This window comes from Dermacentor silvarum, chromosome 1, assembly GCF_013339745.2.
Source record: "Dermacentor silvarum isolate Dsil-2018 chromosome 1, BIME_Dsil_1.4, whole genome shotgun sequence".
NCBI lineage: Eukaryota > Metazoa > Arthropoda > Arachnida > Ixodida > Ixodidae > Dermacentor > Dermacentor silvarum.
The window spans coordinates 443,678,052-443,697,890 of record NC_051154.1 but is presented as its reverse complement, the minus strand read 5'-3'; the positions used below and the strand labels follow the sequence as shown (position 1 = coordinate 443,697,890).

The window sequence follows — 19,839 nt, the reverse complement described above, 5'->3', positions numbered from 1 at the left end:
AAATCCCGGCCACGGCGGCCGCATTTCGATGGGGGCGAAATGCGAAAACACCCGTGTACTTAGATTTAGGTGCACGTTAAAGAACCCCAGGTGGTCTAAATTTCCGGAGTCCCCCACTACGGCGTGCCTCATAATCAGAACTGGTTTTGGCACGTAAAACCCCATAATTTAATTTTAATTTAATTTTCAAGACAAACTGGAAAAACAGTCAATAGATACTTATGTAAGCAGAAAAGGTGGTGTTATTTCTCGTTACTTGTGATGTCATTCTTTCAGTTGGGTGTAGGCCTCCAAGGTTCTACTATGTTCAAGTGTTATCTTTCTAACCTCAAATTATTCAATACATTTTTACTACCGATTCTCAAGGAATATCACAAAGGGCCTCTTCATGAACGTTAGGCAAACTAAACAAGTCAAGCTTACAATTGTAAGGATTTGAGCACACAAACTGATCAGTTTCCTAATGCAGTGCAGGTATGATGGGCATGCTGCTCTGTTTTGAACTGATCAGGGGCATTCTATGATATGTTTGCTTTGTTCCTCAATTGTGTTGTATTTCCAGCACACAGACAGGCCTAGAGACAAAATAGAGACCTAATAAGCAAGCTGCTTGTCTCGTATGCACTTCTTGGTTATAAAAATAAGACATGCATTTATAGATTATAAAAAGTAAAATTTTGGTCTCACTGATAAGGTTTCCTAATACAGGCACTAAGGATAGATCTACTGCAAATGTGTTTCAGTTGGAACTAACCTACATTTCACGTATAGAAAAGTGTTTCATTCACTAACATATATATGTGAATACTTTAAGGCGTGGGTGCACTCTTTCTTGTTTCAGGCACCAACAGAGATGACAAGTGATTTTCTTGACACCCGGCCAATTTTCCTACTCATAGATACACTCTGTGAGCTTTCTCAGCCTTTTATCACTTACCAATGTTTTAAAATGTGTCCTATACCCAAAAGCCCAAAATGCACTGTTCATCATGAAGAAAAGCAAGTACTGCAAAGGCCGTGAGGAAGTTTCTGAATGGCCAGATGGTGCATGTCACCAAATGCTACTTAACAAAATCACCGTACTCAATCTAATGCCTATTGCGACCGCTCTGGCGACTTAATGGCTCAATTACAGGTGTTCACTTGTTTGAAAGCTGCTTACCAGTCCGATTGTCGATACCAAACTAAAAATGGATATAATTGCAACAAAGCATATAAAAATGGCACCTCGAAAAACGTTAAACCTCAGACTGTGATGCATTTCTTCTACAGAAAGCTAGATTAGCTTATTGCAACTTAAGATCAATCAGCACAAATGACTAGGCATGTTTGTGGCTTGCCTGTCATGCTCTTTGGTTTATGTTATGTTCCTAAATGAATAAGTTTCCACAGAGCAGGCTTGATGCAGTTTGTAATGTTGAAGCACTTGTTGCTATACTCGTATTTGTTTCAGCTGAATATGTTGAAACAAATTGTGAGCTGTCGCTTTTCTCAGCTGCCATTTCATCAGAGTTGAGAGCGTGCTTGTTTGTGACTAATTATGACAATGTGCAGCCAGCAGTAAATTCATTTGATGTAGACATTGCTGCAGCAGTTGCTGGCACTTGAAATGGAGACCCTTGTTAGGATGATGATATTCATCATCCAGTTTCCAGCCCTGTTCGCTACCAGTGACTTACGAAGATACTTTCGGCTCATTCATTAATGCTGAAGCAAGGTGGAGGGCACAGGGTTCTCACACCTAAGTACTCTTGACAAAGCTGAGACTTGAGTGATCACCTTCGTGGTTACACAAAACAAGCTGCATGATAGACTTTGTTCCTATCATTTAAACAATATATAACATGATGCTGCATCTATGAATTTTGTGATTGTTGAACCCTTTACCTACTGTAGATGAGCGGAGCTCGTCCATGCAGTTTGCACCGCTCCCACCGAAGACGAGCTGGGCTTGTCCATGCTGAAAAGAGCGCTTGCGCACTGCAGCTGTCAAGCTACCCTGAAGAGCTTCGCTTAGTTCTCTTCTGCTCTAGCAGATGATGCCGTAAAAAAATAAAAAAAAGCTCCCAAAGCGTCCATCTTGGCCGAAAAACGTTTCGAAGCTGGCAACTGGGATTTAAAAATGGCGTCCTCCTCTGTGGGTGCATGTGCCTACAATGGCTCCGCCCCGGAAAAAAGGGGGAAATAACGTTTCTTTGCGGACGTTTTGTCGGACTCGGACAGTAAAGAAGTTTGATTCTTCTCCGAGAGTGGCAGCGACAATACTGAGCAGCATATCTTCTCGGAATCATCGAATTCTCACGACGACAGCGTCTCGACGTGTAGGCAGTGGACGCCGATGGATGTAAAGAGCCCCTCATTGCCGCCTCCTAGGTTTGTTTTCCCGGCCGCACGTGGTATAAAGGTACCCGTGTCAGAGGATGGAAACTGTGCGTGGTATTACTAAAGAAAGTCTGACAATCGCCGCTGTCTAGTGCAGTAAAGCTAACCTTCTCTGCACATAAAAAATATTTTTTGCATGTATCTTACAAATAAAGTGTCTTTAGAGATATCTTTTGGTTGTTTCAAGATACGTAGAATTATTTAGGCAAGCAAGAAAATCGTTTTTTTGTATTATTTTTGGCCCAAAATCTCTTTAGAGAAAGGGTTAACACAGCAGTTAACTTTAACGTCATTGCAGTTTACTTTAACGTCATTGCAGTTAAGCACGATTAGTACAAAGTGGCCTGAATAATAGAAAGAGTAGCAGGGCTTGGCCAGTGTTTTATTGTACGCATATATGCACTGTGAATTCCAGTACACGAAAATATTTTGAAATGACTTTAGCAAAATAACCTGTACATTGTTTATCACGTAACGGGGTTCAGGACAAACACGAGAACATCGATATGGTCTCCTTGTTTGAACTTCGCATTGTCAGTGAGCAAGCCAATTGAGTCCGCTGGATACGATGAAGATACATCTATATAATCTAGCGAAACACATCCCCAAAATTATAACCTAGTGCTCCAACTAGCTCAAAAATTAAACATTTGGTGGTTTGAGGATTTGCCTCACACAATATAACCTTTATAAATAAGATATAATGTGGTTTCTCATTTAGTTTCTTGACCCTAATGTCGCTGGTACATTGCTCAAGCACTCAATTGCCATAAAAGTTTATCAAAGGAACCATGAAATGTCTTTAAACTAGCGGAATATTGTTACAAGAATAGAAAGCGTCGAAGAGACTTTGGTTGCAGCTTGGGACGGTGAGCGAACGAAATCAATGCAGCACAGGTGTTTCAGGGGATAACGAACAATGTCAGATTCAGGCGGAAGCTGAGCCTGAAGCGCACCGTTCGCAGGGTTGATAAGTGTGCAGTAGACAGACAAGAAGTCCTGGCCAAGGATGACATCATGGGGACGCTGCTTAAGAGCGACAAATAAAACAGTATCCTTATGACCATATTACTGACAGGAGCAGTGCCCATAGGTGTGCTTTCATCTGTGGCTGGTGTGCAGCGCTGTACAACAGGCATGAGCACTTTCCTCAACTGACTTTAAAGGTTAGCGTTCTTGGCTGGTAGCTGAGTGCCAGTGTTGATGAGGGCAGAAAAATGGGAACTTGGAGAGGATTTTCAATGTTCCGAGGCCTTTTAACTAAACAGTTGTATTAAATTTCTTTTATTTACACACCCCCTTTCAGAGTAGCTATTTTCTGATGTGCCTGTAATATGATACAGCCAGATTTTACTGAAATAACCTGGTTCAGGTCAACTCCTTTCTTATTAACCACTGGAGAATAAATGAATAAGACTGCTCAGCGTGTATCAACATAAAATTGTATATTTCTCAATGCCTCCTTTTTTCAACATCAGTCCATCTTTCAATGCACCTGCCATCTGTTTGTGGATAGGGAGCTCAAAATACCAAACATCGGCTTTAAGCTGGCTATTAAGTACCTGTTTGCTTTCGACTACACTGCTTGAACATCAAATATGCCGCACATGTAGGGGCAATCCTTGAATTTCTTCGGAGGTAAGGGCCTCTTTCTTCTTGGGACATTTAGAGAAAATCAAATTCCAGTAACAAAGCAACTCTCTTCAAGACACCACACAACCTTAGGCTAGAAAAGCACATGACGTCAATACCGTTCAACAACGCGAAACACTTCTATAAGTGGTATAAAGTAATATCCATAAATGAAAGCTGAGCCCATTGAAAAAAAAGAAATGCGCATCTACTTTGAATTGTATGGAAGTAAAATTAGCAGAGTTCAATGCAACTAGCAAAAATTGTATTTTAAGCACTCCAAATGTTTGTAATTAGGTAAAAAACCGGCTGTTGGTGTTGGTTAATTTGCTTTGTCTATGCTGTGATATCCACTTATAACAGTATTGACAAAACGGGAAAATTCGACTATGCCTGAGTCCTCAGTGGTCACCCAGCTCGAAGCGCGCATTGACGACCTAACGACTCCCATTGCTTCACTTCATGAGCCTAAACGACGCCAGTGCTCTTGAATTCCGCTTGCTGCCATCTGCGGCAAGGACCCATGAGTCCAAGCGAATATTAAGAGCGCTGGTGTCGTCTGGGCTCGTCAAGTGAAGAAATGGCAGCCGTGAAGTCATCAATGCACGCTTCAAGCTGGGTGACCAATGAGGGCTGAGGCGTAGTTGCGACGACAGAAACCGAAGGAGTGGTCTAGCATCATGTAATCAGGGGCAGCAAGGACGAGGCGAACAGGTTGGGGAAGGCGCTGAAGGAAAAGTTCCTTGAGCAGAGCACTATGGGTGTTGAGATTACCTTCGCGCAAGACTTGCCGCATCCGGTGCAGCATTTGGGAAGGGTGTCTATCCCCAAGTTTTTGCTGGTCAAGAGTTGTTGTAGGTGAGTGCATTCATAAGCTATGGTATGCGCCAGGCTCTTTTCCTTGAGGCAATCGTACGGCTTTTCATCCAAAGGCTGAGTGCGCACGTCGGTGAGGTCATTGACTTCTTTTGGTTATAGTGACGAGATCCCCTTGTAGTACTGCGTCGTCTGTGAAGTGATCCGGTACAGGTGGAATTGCGCTTCGGCCTCTAGAAACGGCACCTGGAGATTCTGCATCCAAAAGGATGATAGCTGAAATTGCACTATGTTATCGGGGAGGCGAGAGCTTGACTCGGGGAATGCTTGTTGTGCAGCGTTGTTGCTAGGTTTGGTCATGTTCACATCTGGGTCACCACTGTGGAGCATGAAAGGAAAAAGGACCGACACGTAAGCTGCTGAGCTGACAACAGCAGCTTACGCCCGACTACCTTATTTCTTCGTTGTTCTTGCTGTGAGCTCCCTCTTGCATCGTAGTAAATGGGGGCACTACAATTCCATCATTATGACTGAGTGTTGTTATATGTGGACTAGCCATCAAAGAAGGCTCCCTTCCCAGTGAGAACAATACAGTTCACAGGTCAGCAGGTTGTGTGATGCAGTGCCGACACAATATATGTCTCTCAGACCTGTGTAAATTTCATGCCTGGGTTATTATTAATTTTATAATTCTATCTTTGTAAAATGCGTTTTTACCTTTAAATTTTAAACAGACTGTTCAGAAATTTTAGTGTGTGAAACAAGGAATTTCAGATAAATTTATGTTTCTTGGCAGTATTGCTGCTCCCTACCTTGTTGATTGCTATGCCTCTGTCAAACTACTTTACATCGTTGAGTGTGTGGACCAAGCTATCTACTTCAAGACTCTGCTACGGATTTGACTAGACCTGTTTCACTTCCAGGAGAATAGATTAGAAATTTTAAAAGGTGCCTTTCACGATATGTATGCCTTACCAAATTATAATATGCCGAATCATGTGTTGTTTTTCATTGAAGAGTTCTTGGTCTACCATAATATGCACTCTTGCAAAGCTTGGCAGGCATGTAGCAGTAAACTTTGTAATGAAACTCTGGTAACAACCTTTGCGATGATAAATTTAATTTCCCGATAATATTGTTTTGTTAAGCACCATGGGGCAATGAGTTGTAAAGAATGAGTGGGTAACAGAGAAAACGTAAGGGTAGGTTTCAAGATTAATGTGACAAGAACTAATGTTCATAGCTTTGGGAAGTAAGAGCAATGCATGATAGGCCAGGCGATATGGGAAGTTGTAAGAGAGTACATTTACCTTGGCCATCTAATGACTGCAGAACCATTTTGCAAAAAAGAAATTAGTGGGCGAATATGTATAGGCTGGGGTGCACTTGGCAGGCACTGCCATAGTGATGAAGAGCAGTTTACTAATTTCTCTGAAACGAAAGGTACATAATGTATTCTGCCAGTTCTCACCTATGGTTTTGTAACTTTGAAGGTAACGAAGAAAGTTGAAACAAAACTGAGGAATGTGCAATGAGAGCAATGAAATGAAAAAATAATACGGCAGTGAAGACAGCTGGTTTGGTTAGAGAACAGATGGAAGTTGGTGAAATTGTAGTTGTCATCAAGCGAAACAGATGCAGGTGAGCAGATGATGTAATGCACCAGACTGACAACCACTGGCCCTTCAGGGTATAACAGAATGGATACCGAAGGAAGTGAAGCACAGTAGGGGCTGCCAATGGTTGAGATGGGCTCATGAGATTAAGAACTTCACAGGAATAATTTAGGTGCTGATGGCACTAAAGGAACACTGTGGATTGACCGAGTTGGGTGAGGCCTTTGTCTGGCAGCAGACAAACAATTGGCTGATGATGAATCGTTGTCTGCTATCAGCACTGAGTCTTAGTACAATTTTCTTGCTTTAGTTCATTTTGTGCCGGTTGCTCAGGAAAGACACTATGCAAATGGCTAGGATATTATGCAGTGACCATTCAAAAATATACTGCTGTGATGCATTTTTCCATGACATCAATACAACAGTGCATTATGCCTAAGAAGATGATAGTTGCAAAAAATTATTGTATGTAATACACTGCAGGGCTGGAAGCAGACCATTTTTTTAACAAGGGTGACAACATATAAGGAGGGGGAGGGGAGCAGTGTTAGTTTGCAGCCTCACGAGGGATGGAAGTCAGCATTCATTTTCTTCATTGACCCAGGAAATGTGCGTTCTGTTGACTGCTGGAAACAAAATTTCTTTGTCGGCATTTTAAAGCGAAGCTGTTTAAGCCAGCCGTGATTTGTGCGTGTGCCACAAAAGTATCATCATCATCAAAATTGGCTCGAGCGTCATCGTCGTCTTCTTCCAGTTTAATCCAGCCATAATGTGTGCGTGTGCCACGAATATACCATCATCAGCAGTGGCTCCAGCGTCATCTTCCGCATTTTAAGCCAGCCGTAGTTTGTGCCTGTAGCAGGAAACTGCCGCGCCGTAGGCATGTCAACCAGGCGACGCCCCTCAGACACGCCTCCATCGAGCTCCCGCCAACTGCGCGCCACTGCGCATGCACCGTGACGTAATCCTGGCGCGTCTGCGCTCGCCGCGCGAGAGACATTAATAAATAAATAAAACAAAATGAACGTTCTTGGCAATGCAGGATTCGAACACGGGTACCCACAATACGCAGGCGAGCGTCGTTACCACTGCGCTATACACTCACTTTTTTTGAACATGGTATTTATTAGAATGAATGAAATGTTGTATGTACATGAACTATTTACAATAATACAGCGCAATAATATGAGCGCACCTGGTGCTCATATTATTGCGCTATACACCCACGCTTTCAGAGCGTGCTTTTATGGGAACTTATGGTTGCATTGTACGGACGATTGAAACACAACTTCATTTGGAAGAGAGAAAGAAAAAAATAATGGAGTTTTACGTGCCAAAACCACGATCCGATTATGAGGCACGCCGTAGTCACGCCAGAAATTTCGACCACCTGGGGTTCTTTAACGTGCACCTAAGTCTAAGTACACGGGTGTTTTCGCATTTCGCCCCCATCGAAATGCTGCCGCCGTGGCCAGAGAGAGAAAAAAAGAGAGCGAGAGAGAGAAAGAAATAGAGAAAAAAAAAGAGCGGGAGAGAAAGTAAGAGAGAAAGAAAGCGAGAGAAAGAAAGAAAGAGAGCGAGGTAACCTAGCTACAACCAAGAGACGCAATCAATTGGCCAACTTCGCTTTGTCTTGATCTTTGCGTGGCCTAAAGCAAGCTTTCACCTTTTTTGTCACTGAAGTTCATCTCATTGATTGGCTTTACTTTGTGCATGGAAGTCAAGACCAGTGTAACACTTGGTTAATGACAGTGAATGTCTGTTAAACTTCTCCAGTTTCCACCAACATTAGTCTTACCCCGCTTCTAAGTACATTATTAATACAACGAGAATTTACCCATCTTATACCTTTACATTCCTAGGAACCAATCTAACCCATGATCTTTCTTGCTCAAAACTTCTTATAAAATGACACGATTTGGCTGCGACAGCCACGCAATATGGCGTGAAAGCACATTTTGTTGGACCCAATCAGCCATTGTCTTGCACCAAACTAGGCAATGCTAGGCCGTTGTTTGACCCGTTTCTAATTAAATGCTTTGCAGTGGTGATGTCGTTGTTAGACTTTTTTTCACACATACGCCTGCGGATGTCATTGCGCACAAGGCGAGGCGTAAGGGAGGAGTGACTAAGTGGCACGGCACGCGTGCTTATTTTATAAGGAGCGTGGCTCATTTTCATGATGTGCGAGCTGTCACAAAGAAAGAAGACGAAGTGTCATGGTGTGCACTGCACACGTCTAGTGGTTCAAAGAACTGACTGGCTTTGGAAAGAGAGAATTATGCATAGCATCGCGGCCTAATGGTTAGAGCACCGGGCTGCTGCGCTTGACGGCCGAGGTTCCATTCCACCGTCAGGTACACAATATTTTCTTTTTACGCGGGGCTGTATGAATAGGCTTCATTCATAAAACTTCGGTTGGAGCTAGTTGGTACATCCTATTGTAAGGTGGGAAAATTCCAGCGCAAACGCCCGGGACAATTGCTGGGCGTTTGCGCTGGAATTGTCCACAAAGGCGCAGAATCCAGTTTGGTAGGGTAGTAATGCTTTAGCACTAAAATAAGCAAGGAAGCTAACTGCGATCTTGATTACTTGCATCTTTCCTGGATACTCGCACCACTTTCTGTAAAACTATTAGCATATTCGACAAAAGTACGATAAAAAAATGTTCCAGTCCAGTCTGGGACCCTCGAATCTATTCAAAGCTCTGCAGCTCTATTTGTTTATAACGAGTATTTATACTACAGTAGCATGTCCTTACAGACTTTCACGACTTAGAAATAAGACACAAAGTTTTTTTTTGTATTTCGAGTTATTCCTCTCTTAACTGCTATGTCGCCTGTACATTGCTACTGAGCCATTGCGCATCCAGTAAAAGACCATGTATCTGCGGCCTGCACACACTTCTTTGTACCTCAAGTCTTTCGTTCAGACGGCCGCCGATCAAACTGCACCATTTCAAGGCCACTATAGAAGACATTTTGCTTTATCGAACAGAAGCCCACTCTGACGGGGGTGTTTGATGAATAAATAAATTATTGGAACACAGCAAATAGTGGGTATTCCACTATGCTAACACGGAACACAGCTATGTATTGGAATAGATAGACTTTATTAGCTTGTTTATTCGCCTTGCTTTTTATAACATGTGCTATATACCACTAAGAACAAGGCTTACAATACGATGTACCAACTAGCTCTAACCGAAGCTTTATGGATGAAGCCTATTCATACAAGGTAATGTTAAGGAACACGGCGTCAGCAACGTTGGGAGGTGTAGTACCTCCCAGTTGGTAATGTAGTTTTTCGCGGTACGGCATTTGTAATGTTGGTAAATAAGTACGGCTTCAGAGGTATTGTATTGTGGTACGGCATTGGTTATGTTAAGGAACACAAGGGCTTCAAAAGTAGTTGCAGTAGGTGACCTACCGGTTGTAAAATGTGTGCTACAGTTGGGAGCCCTCAACTTTTTTTCTGTAAAAGTTTCTTCTAGCCAAGACTGGCCAAGGTAACAGTTGAAGGTAACACTGCATGGTATTACCTTGTCTGTTATGGCCTGCCATTTATACAGCTTAACAACAAAAAGCAGGTAATGATCATCTGAAGGAAGCATGTGAGACTAGGCAGTATACTTTGCAAGCTGTATCTACAAGTTACAGTGACATGTACTGGTGTGCTTATTCTCCCTTACCCTTATTGCACAGATAGCATTGCCTGTACACAATATTACTCAAGTAAATAAACACAAGGCAGATTTATTGGACTAGTGTCCTTGGGGTTTTATTTTTATTACACTGATTTTGACTTCTCCATCAGAAAAATATGCCATCTTTCACTTCTGCATCGTGTTAAATTGAAAATATGACTATTTCTTTGCTGAGATTTGGCAATTTCAAGCTGAACGTTATCATAACACATCATTTCTTGCATATATAAGAACAAAGATTTGTTTGTTCATCACTGATTATGCCTGTTAAGAATGCAGGCACAAATATGCATATACAAACAGTTCATATTCATATTCTTCAAGTACACAATTGAAAATTGACCTTCTTGTGTTTTTTTCAAAGACTATCCTGAGTATTCATGTAACCTTTATGGAGTATCAATTATTATTGCATGAAACACATTTAGTGGTGTTTGGCAGAAAATGAGAAAACTAACCAACAAAAGTTGAGCTCCTAATTTCTATACAAGAACCAAAAATGTGGTTTTGTTCCTTATTCTGGCTAACATCTTTATTTTCTAATGGACTCTTGACTGTATGAGTTCCGCTTTAATTAGACTACGTAACAGATGGCTACAACAATTAGGAATGCTGAGCAAGACAGGAGGAAAGAAGTCACACACGAACACCTGTAGCAATCCCTGGTGTTGTGATTCCTTTTGTTCAGTCTACTTAAATTGCATTCTTTTATGATGTTTACATTAATTATGAAAGCTACTCTACAGCACAGAAACCATACAAATTCATTACGGTGTCATTACAGTCACAATTTCTCACAGGTGAGATCCCTCATGTGCCAGTTGCGGTTCCGACCCTGAACCTACATGTTACTTTTATATAACCGTTTACCCGTTGAGAGGCATTGACAATGTCTGTAGGTAATTACGGCTTTAAAAGTTTTCGTTAGTGGTACCGCGTCGGCAACGTTGGGAGGTACTACGGCTTTAATGTAGTTTTTTGCGGTATGGCATTTGTAATGTTGGTAAATAAGTACGGCTTCAGAGGTTTTGGATTGTGGTATGGAATTGGTACACGGGGGCTTCAAAAGCAGTTGCATGAGTTACGGCATTGGTAATATTGGTTGGTAACTACGGCTGCAGTAGTATCATGTATCATTACGGGAACTTCGTGGCATCAAGAGTTTGCAGGTTGTTATACCGTAATATGAAAGGATTTTGTTTAACAGTGCACGTATGCCGTTTTCATATAACGCTACAAGTGCTCCCCAGTTACACTGTTACTTTATCATCGTCATCATCATCAGCCTATTTTTATGTCCACTGCAGGACGAAGGCCTCTCCTTGCGATCTCCAATTACCTCTGTTTTACACTAGCTGATTCCAGCTTGCGCCTGCAAATTTCCTAGTTTCATCACCCCACGTAATTTCTGCCGTCCTCGACTGCACTTCTCTTCCCTTGGCACCCATTCTGTAACTATACTGGTCCACCGGTTAACTACCCTACGCATTACATGGCCTACAAAGCTCCATTTTATATAATAATGTCAACTAGAAAAACGGCTATCCGCGTTTGCTCTATGATCCACAACGCTCTCTTTCTGTCTCTTAGTATCAAGTATAACATTTTTCGTTCCATCGCTCTTTGCGAGGTCCTTAACTTGTTCGCGAGCATCTTTCTTATCCTGCAAGTTTCGGCCCTATATGCTAGCACCAGAAGAATGGAATGATTGTACACTTTTTTTCAACGACATTGGTAAGCGCCCAGTCAAGATTTAGTAATGCCTGTCGTATGCACTGTTGGTTAGGTGCTCATAAAGCTCTATTAATGGCAGATGCCTCGTTTGCAAACGCTCACAGTAAAATACCCCGCGTTGCTTGCAACATTCAGCTCAACGTATCGCCGACGTATGCGTTTCCGTGTGCCTTCTCCTCCCGATGACTGCCAGTTAGTTGTGGTAATTTTATGCCAGCACTCCATTACAAAACTATTCGTGTAGAATTCAATAAACTTATCGTACCTAACTGCTGTTTGTTCATAGCTGGCCACCTCTTTTAATAATATATCCAACATCATGATTGGCCACAGTTTCTCACATGAACATATTTAGCGTGAGTACGTTGTTGTTTTTTTATAATACGGGCACAAAGATCGGTAGACAGAGCGGATGAGCTACTTACGGTCACTCCACGTAGTAACTGAAGCTGTGGCTTCAGATCCCAGCAGAGGCTTTCCATCTAAGCTCTTGCACTTTGCTTCCACGTAGATTTGGCAGGTTGTCTGAGGAGCCAGACCATGCACTGTCAATTGTTTTTCTTTGGTCTGAACCAGAAAACACGAGTCAGCATTACTTGGGCAGTATCGCACTCGGAAACCGTCGTAGAGACGAGTATCGTTCTGGGAGAATTGCCAGGTGATTTCGAAGGTACTGGGGCTTGTAGATTCAACATTTGTCAACGTGGGACTCGGAATTCCTGTTAAGAATAACGGGGTGAGATGAAAGTAAAAGAAATATTTGGCAACGGCCAGCGATTCTGCTAAGCAAGGTAAACATTCCGAATGCTAATTTTCAAGTAGAGGACAAAAAATAGCTAATGCGCTCACAATATATTTTCTTTAAACGAATAAAGACGGACAGCTCGCATGTTGCGAGTCAGCTCGTCCCTTTCGTGCACAGACAAACCTGCGGAAATGTGGGGCCAAACTTACAAATTATGGCAGACCCCTAATTATTGCATCGATTATCATCTGTGCGATAGAACAATGTCACTTTATCGTATGCGTGTCATACATTTAGTGCCGTGATCCAGGAGCCTTCCTGCTTGCGTTTTCTTCCAGTAGGATAATTCTCATTTAACATGTGACCCCGGTGAAAAATGGGGGCTGGATGGATTAGCGTGTTCTGGACCATGGTGGGCGCAACGGTCGCATAGATGGGCACGCTGAAGCAAAAAAGTAGTTGCAAATATGTTTCATTGCGTTCATTCTTGGTCAGACCACATTGAAATATACACGCTTTGTCTTTAGGTATTATTGTAAGTTGATCGGGCACTTGGTTTTGTGTCTGTGTCAGTTAGTGACGCTTTTGTGTTGCACCCTACCAACTGCGAGCGGTCACCCTAACTCTTCACGCCATTCCGTACATCTTCAGAGTTTCTGATCGAATGGCACAATATCCGACCACAGATTTCTGTAAAATAATTTAAATGCTTAATGACAGAAAACAGATAGTCATTGATTACTGTTGCTGATTGGTTGACAGCGGTACATATAGTGTGCATAAAGGCAGTGATGGAAGCGGAGACGGCTCGTTATATTGACATGACAACGGCTACAGGAGCACAAAAGTAACCTACAAGTGTCATCAGCGATGATTCTTTTCTTTTTTTTCATGCACGTACGCAATTATTTCATGCTAAATTTTCAATAGGTCTAGTGATAACCTTGCTCACTTCGACGTGGTCATGCATATGCTTACTTGCAGGTGGCGTGGTAAAGGTTGCGTTGACGGCGTCGCTGCACTTTTCTGCGGAACATCCTTCGAGGCTCACGACGTAGTACTTCCATGGTTGCAGGTTTGCAATAGGAACGCTGTGCCTTGAAGTCACCTTTTGCATTGCGTCAAACTTCCGGACAGTGTGGATTTGGATATCGTTCTCGCCCTGTAATAAACCAAATATGGTGGCAGCTCTGCGCGAGAACTTTCTTCCACAGCTCGTGGAGGAATAAAATGAGAGAGGATTTCAGAAATGAATAATAGACTAGGCGGACACTTCTTTCTAATATCCCTGGAGGGAAGTTATTCGCTTCCGAAACGAACAACAGCTATAATTCCGGTTCGTAGAGTGAGAACAAAAATATTAACATCAGGCTTATTGACACATGCACTGGAGTATGTCGCTCATGTGCTTTTTTTTCCATCAGTGCGTCTTTTTCTCTCTGTCTCTTCAAGATAAGTTTTATACATTGTTTTGAATATTAATTTGCATCTGCTACTGTCCACAAAATTCCGATGTAGGGTAAGGCCCACTGTAACAGGGAAAACGACATTTTGTCATCAATTACAGATGTATGTGAAACGCCTGCCGACTATACTGAAATCCTTTGTAGATGTCTGTCTAACGCACCATTATTAGCAACATATTTTGATCAATTCGTAATAATGCTGCAATGCATTTTTAAGATTGGACCATACTGTACGTGGCGAAGCTTTCGTCGGATTAGTCTTGCTTGTTTAGCTGTGCGATGCAACCATTGCAATTATTTAAGATCAATAAAGACTTCATTTCATTTGATGTATGAATATAGCTCTACAGGCTCACGCATTCTAACCCGCTAACTTATTCCAATCCGTTCAATACGTGCAAGTAGGAAATGTAGGAACAATAAGTAATCAAATCGTCCCAGAGCTATGATACCTTGGACACTTCTGCTGGAAGCCGTACGCTAGCACAAGGGTCTACAAGCTCATCTAGTGGCCGGTAGTATAGGTCTGTCGTTGTATGAGGGCCGTGTTTACGAATACAAAAATAAATAAAAATCGCCAATACAGAGAAATGGAGTATTTTGGTTTTGACAGGCGACTTCTGAAAGGGTTGTTTCATATTTCGAAAGACAGCACAGAAGGCGTTAAAGCCTTCGTAGCCGATGCTATTTTTATACTTTTATTACATGCCAATAATTCTGCTAGTGGCCTTTCAGTTCCTGATGGTTGCCAGAGTTATTACGAGCGGCACCGAGGGCTGTATTTCACCAACCTGTTAAATGAGGCTTGTGCGTCACAAAGCACAGCCACAGAATGTTTATGTAAAGCTTGTAAAACCTGCACTGACCCGGCTTGGTCAGTCGGATTTGGCGTTGCACTGGTAAGGCGGAGAGCGCGGGATTGAATAGCGGCGACGGCGGCCACATTTCGATGCGGGCGAAGTGCAAGAACGCTAGTGTACCATGCGTTGGGCGCACCTACAGAAACCCAGGGGGTCAAAATTAGTCCGGAGTCCCCCACAACAGGCGTGGATTATAATATTATCGCCGTTTCGGCGCGTAAAAATTCAGATTTTATTTTTTAATCTGCACTGCAGAGCGTGACCGAGACCTTTTTCAATCTCATTAGGGTTACCATTGTTCACGAGTATAGTACATGGAGTGAGTCTCGAACATTTCCGTGGGTCATGCTTAGACGAAAGCTCGCCAACCAAGTACCACCCGCTGAGAGTTCGTTTCGGCATACCGTCACCGCCTTACCGCTTCTGTTACCGCTCCAACCAGTGCTATCCACTCAGTACTAACTCTCTATCATTAATGTGCTCTTCGCGCTTTGCCGTGAGTGTAATGTAAACCAAAAAGTTCACATACGAATACGATACTCCCTAATGCGAAATTTCAGCGCCGCTGAAATTTCGTGTTTTCGTGTTACACGTGTTTTCATTTGGCCATATATTGGCTGGCGCGGACAATTGGTCTCGTGCAGCACGTAGCAAATGGAGCGAAGCATGGCGCGACTACGTCGCTAATCTGGAGATCTCGAGAAACAGCGCATGGGTGACGTGTGGGCGCGATTCACAAAAGCCGCCGCCCACAGACCCACCAGACGAGCAGTGCCTGAGCATTTTTGCCGAGAGTGCTTGTGGACGACGTGCGCTACTCTGGCGCCATCTCATAGCCACGTCGCCGCACTACGCTTTTCTTCTCACGCTTTCGCATACCTTCTCCGCTTTCCGTCTCATGGTTACGCTGCACCTCCTCTCCGCTTTCTTCATCGCGCCTCGTCGTTCTCGCCGCTTTCTTTCATCCCCCGCTGCGCACAGCGTTTGCTCTCATCTTTCGCTGTGCATGTTCGCTCGTTTACGAGTGGCGCTGACGGTCGCCGCAGCAACGGCCGCCTAAGAGCTGCGCCCTGCTACTGAATAATGTTCTGCGATTATTCGAAACCGTGATATGACTACAGCCTGCAAGAAATTCAGTTAAACTGACCATGGGCCGGTTTTATTGGCATCCAGCGCAGTCGCGATGGATCGTTCAAAAGGGGCCGATTATTTGGATAACCTAAGCGGGGTGTTCTTCAACCAAATGACGAACCGCGAAAACTAAATTCAGTGGAATAGATAAAAAAATTCGAGCCCGAATGCGCGCGATCAAATCCCGGCCATGGCGGCCGCATTTCGATTCGGGCGAAATGCAAAAACGCCAGTCTGCCATGCGTTTTTTCACTCCGCGAAACTCTCACGTTTCATAAAGCATAGTGGGGTGCTCCACTGAAGCGACGCACTCTCCTTTACGTAACGCTGTTCATCCTGGGAATGTATTCGTCCACCGGCGACAAAAATAAAAATTAAAAAAAACGCTGACCGGAGTTATGTTCCCGTGCATGTTATTATTTTATCACAACCGCTATCTCGGTATGTCAACCCACTTGCACACTGCAAGCAATGGCCAAAATTCGTGAAAAACAACGCACTTGCCAGAGTTCTGTATAGTTAAGTACATCGACTGAACGACGTCGACTCAAATATTTCTTTTCTGTCGCTCTTTTTTTTTCTATTTTTATACGCGAAGCTTCTTTAGCCTCGTCCCGCGGAATAAGCAAAGAAAGTACGTTTAGTGTGTTTCTAAACGCTATCGATTTGTTGGCGAGCGCATTCCACATGTGCGAATTGACGCCGAGTGGCAGTAGTCGCTCAATAAAAACTAAGTAATTACATGTTCGATGACTGATTTTGAACACGGTTTCGTCAGCACAGAACAGCGATGCTCTAGCCATTAGGCCACGGATGCATGCCAAAGACAGAACAACATCCCTTAATATTTTGTACTATAGACTTTACACGGAACCTAACGGTGACGACAACGGCGGAAATTTAAAAAAGTAAAATTGCAGGGTTTTTCGTGTCAAAGCCGCGACTTGATTATGAGGCACGCTGTAGTGGGGAACTCCAGAATAATTTGGACGACCTGGGGTTCTTGAACGTGCACCTAAATTAAAGTACACGGGCGTTATCGTATTTGGCCGCCATTGAGATGCGGCTGCCGTGGCCGGGATTCGATCCCGCGACCTCGTGCTTAGCAGCCCAACACCATAGCCACTAAGTAACCCTGGCGAGTATTCCGTAACTACGGCCGGAGGGTCCATATACGTCATATCGCAATAAAAATGAGTGCGCGCATATTTTAACTGACGGTGAAGAGAGAAGTCACCGGACGCGTTCGTCGCCAAAATTTGCCGCGAGTTTCTCGTCATAAAGTGGCATACTTCGGCATACTTCGCCTGTCTTCTTAATGCGCCATTTTGGTTTTGCTAGCTCATGAAAGCTTCGGGTACCCCGTTTCTCACATTGCGTGGTATCTGCATGTTTTTTTTTTCTTATCAGTGTAGCGGTTAAGAGGCGCTTGCTGTGCAAACCTGTGAATGTGCCGGACGAGCACCATTGTGATAGCCATGAACAGACCGCAGGTCGGTAGCAGAGATTTGCGGGCGGGATCTCGGCCAGCGGGCCGTAGCTTAGGGACCTCTGCGTTTGCGCGTATATACTTGCCGCTGCTCGTTGTCAACTATGAACCGTGTTGATGCGAAAGAATTCTCATGCTAATCTTGTGGGGATTGAGGGTTTCGCCGGCGCCATTGCAGGGGTTTTACCTTTTCCTGCCTGCCCGGTTTTCCCCCGTCCTCCGCGTAACCGGTTCCTGCGGTGGCGCTGCGCATGCGGTGGGTTGCGCTGAGGGCGGGGCGCTGACGTCACGAGGCGGCCGCGTTTCGGCTGCTAGCGGCGTAGCGTGCCTCTGTGTTCTCTCCGGGACAAGCGCAGGGTACGTTCATGCTTTCCTTTCGTCCGCCGACACCTTTATGACTAGGACTGGAGCTCGCGCACGGTGCCTTTGCCCGTGCGGGGAGCGCGTACTTTGTGCTGATCCTTTTCCCGACGCTAAGCCGACGAGCGGTGCCATTAGCACTCGCGCGAGGTCGTACCCCGCCGAGCCGCACTTGCCGAAAGCCTAAGCCTAAGGATATTGCCCATGCTCTCGTGAGTTGACCCATTGGTTATCGCCAGAGCAAGTAGCATAGCCGCCGGGACTTTTCCTAGCGGCGTGTCCCAGCTTGAGCCTGTGCTCTCGCCGCAACGTACTATAGGCGCCTGTTATTGTATTTTCGCCTTGGTGCGGGACCCCTTTGGCTCCCCATCGCGCGGGCGTTTGTGCAGTGCTGCTGCCGACGGTTTTAGTAAACGGTTTCCGTCAACTCAGGGCTTTACTGTGTTTTTGCGTGCGTCGCTCGGTAGCCCCTTGCGACCTCTGAGCTCGCGCGCGAGCGGTGCTGGAGGCAACGGCTGATGCGGCCCTGTGACTCGCTAAGCTCGAACCCGCGGTGGTTGGTCTCCTGTGAGACACCAAGAACCCACATTCTTAAGCACCCCCTTTTCTCCTACACGACCTTACGGTGGCAAGGGCTGTGTGCTGCGTCGAAGACAAGGGCGACATGAAAGCCTGAATACACTACTCTAGCTTTCGCGCTTGCATATGGCGTTATTAAAGATGCTGAATTGTGCCCCATAACGCAGAAGCGCAGAAAAAGCACTCACCGAATCGATATACAGTGTCATCTGAAAAATAGAGAAATAAACAAATGTTATCTTGGCTCAACGAAAATTGTTTGGAGAGGTTATATAGACATACCTTTGTGTTATAAAATGACAAAAGTGGACGCAACAAAGGCAATCGCAACGTCAAAGAAATGCGGAGGACTAATTCTGGGTGTGCTTGTAGGACTGTGGCACCGACATTCTACATTTTCAGATGGCGCGCGATACCGCCGATACCACCGATACCGCCGAAACTGGCGGTATCCCTGTTTTTACGGAGACATCCCAGCGCGTGAATCAAGCAAATAATAAATTTAGGCGATTGCTACTGTGAGCGATTGAGTTTAACTTGTGTTACACTTTTGTTGCACTTATGCAGCGCCAAACAAATAGCACTGTCGTAATCCTGAACAAATCGCCGTTGAAATATTTTATGGGTGCATCAAATTGAAGTACCGAATAAATTCTTCGGGTGAATAAAGATTAAGTAAGCTAATTTGAGGGCACAATTAAGTGCTTTATGTAAGTTCAGGGTTATAAATGCAAATAATTTCGAAACCTTAGCACATATACACGTAATGGGTGATAACCCCGAAATACTTTCAGAGAGGTGAACACAGCACTATTTCCATAGCTGATCATGCACAGCGAAAATATTTAATTCTCACCAAAAGGCATATTATTTTTTTGCTTGCTTTAACTGCAGTTCACTTGGACAAGTCCAGCAATCTGGGACATCGACTACTGCGGCGAAGCCGACCCTGGGGCGATGCGGTTGGCGTAACTCTATGGGAAGCATTTTTTAAAAATCGATTACTCAGCAATGGCTCGTTTTTTGCGATTTGCACTTTAGGCACTACATCCCGACAACGTTCTCACGGTATATGTCGATTGTAGTCTAATTGCACTGGCTGGATTTTTTTCCTGGGGCACTTTTGTAGACCCATTGAAAATGCATGGGGCGATTTTTAAAATGTAGTTTGCAGCACAGTAAAAACTCATCCGCTAATTGCACTCTAGTGGCACATACTTTAGGTCTCTCTATATATGTAGGTCCAGTTTGGTTTTAATCCGCTGGCTGAATTTTTTTCCTGGGGCGCTTTTGTTTGGCTACTATGCGGCAAAGCATCTCTAC

The 19,839-nt window shown here is 44.0% G+C and overlaps 1 protein-coding gene across 3 annotated transcripts in view; it reads right to left on the bottom strand.

Annotated features, from left to right (window-relative positions):
* Positions 1 to 19,839, bottom strand: part of LOC119448975 (collagen alpha-1(XII) chain-like) — a 219,025-nt gene that overhangs the window by 64,824 nt on the left and 134,362 nt on the right. For all 3 annotated transcript variants that reach the window (XM_049660824.1, XM_049660825.1, XM_037712179.2), the window contains exons 6-8: positions 18,705 to 18,725; positions 13,610 to 13,793; positions 12,312 to 12,605 (exon numbers count right to left, since the gene is read on the bottom strand). In XM_049660824.1, coding sequence (XP_049516781.1) covers positions 12,312 to 12,605; positions 13,610 to 13,793; positions 18,705 to 18,725 — 499 coding nt within the window. The remainder of the gene's footprint in view (positions 1 to 12,311; positions 12,606 to 13,609; positions 13,794 to 18,704; positions 18,726 to 19,839) is intronic.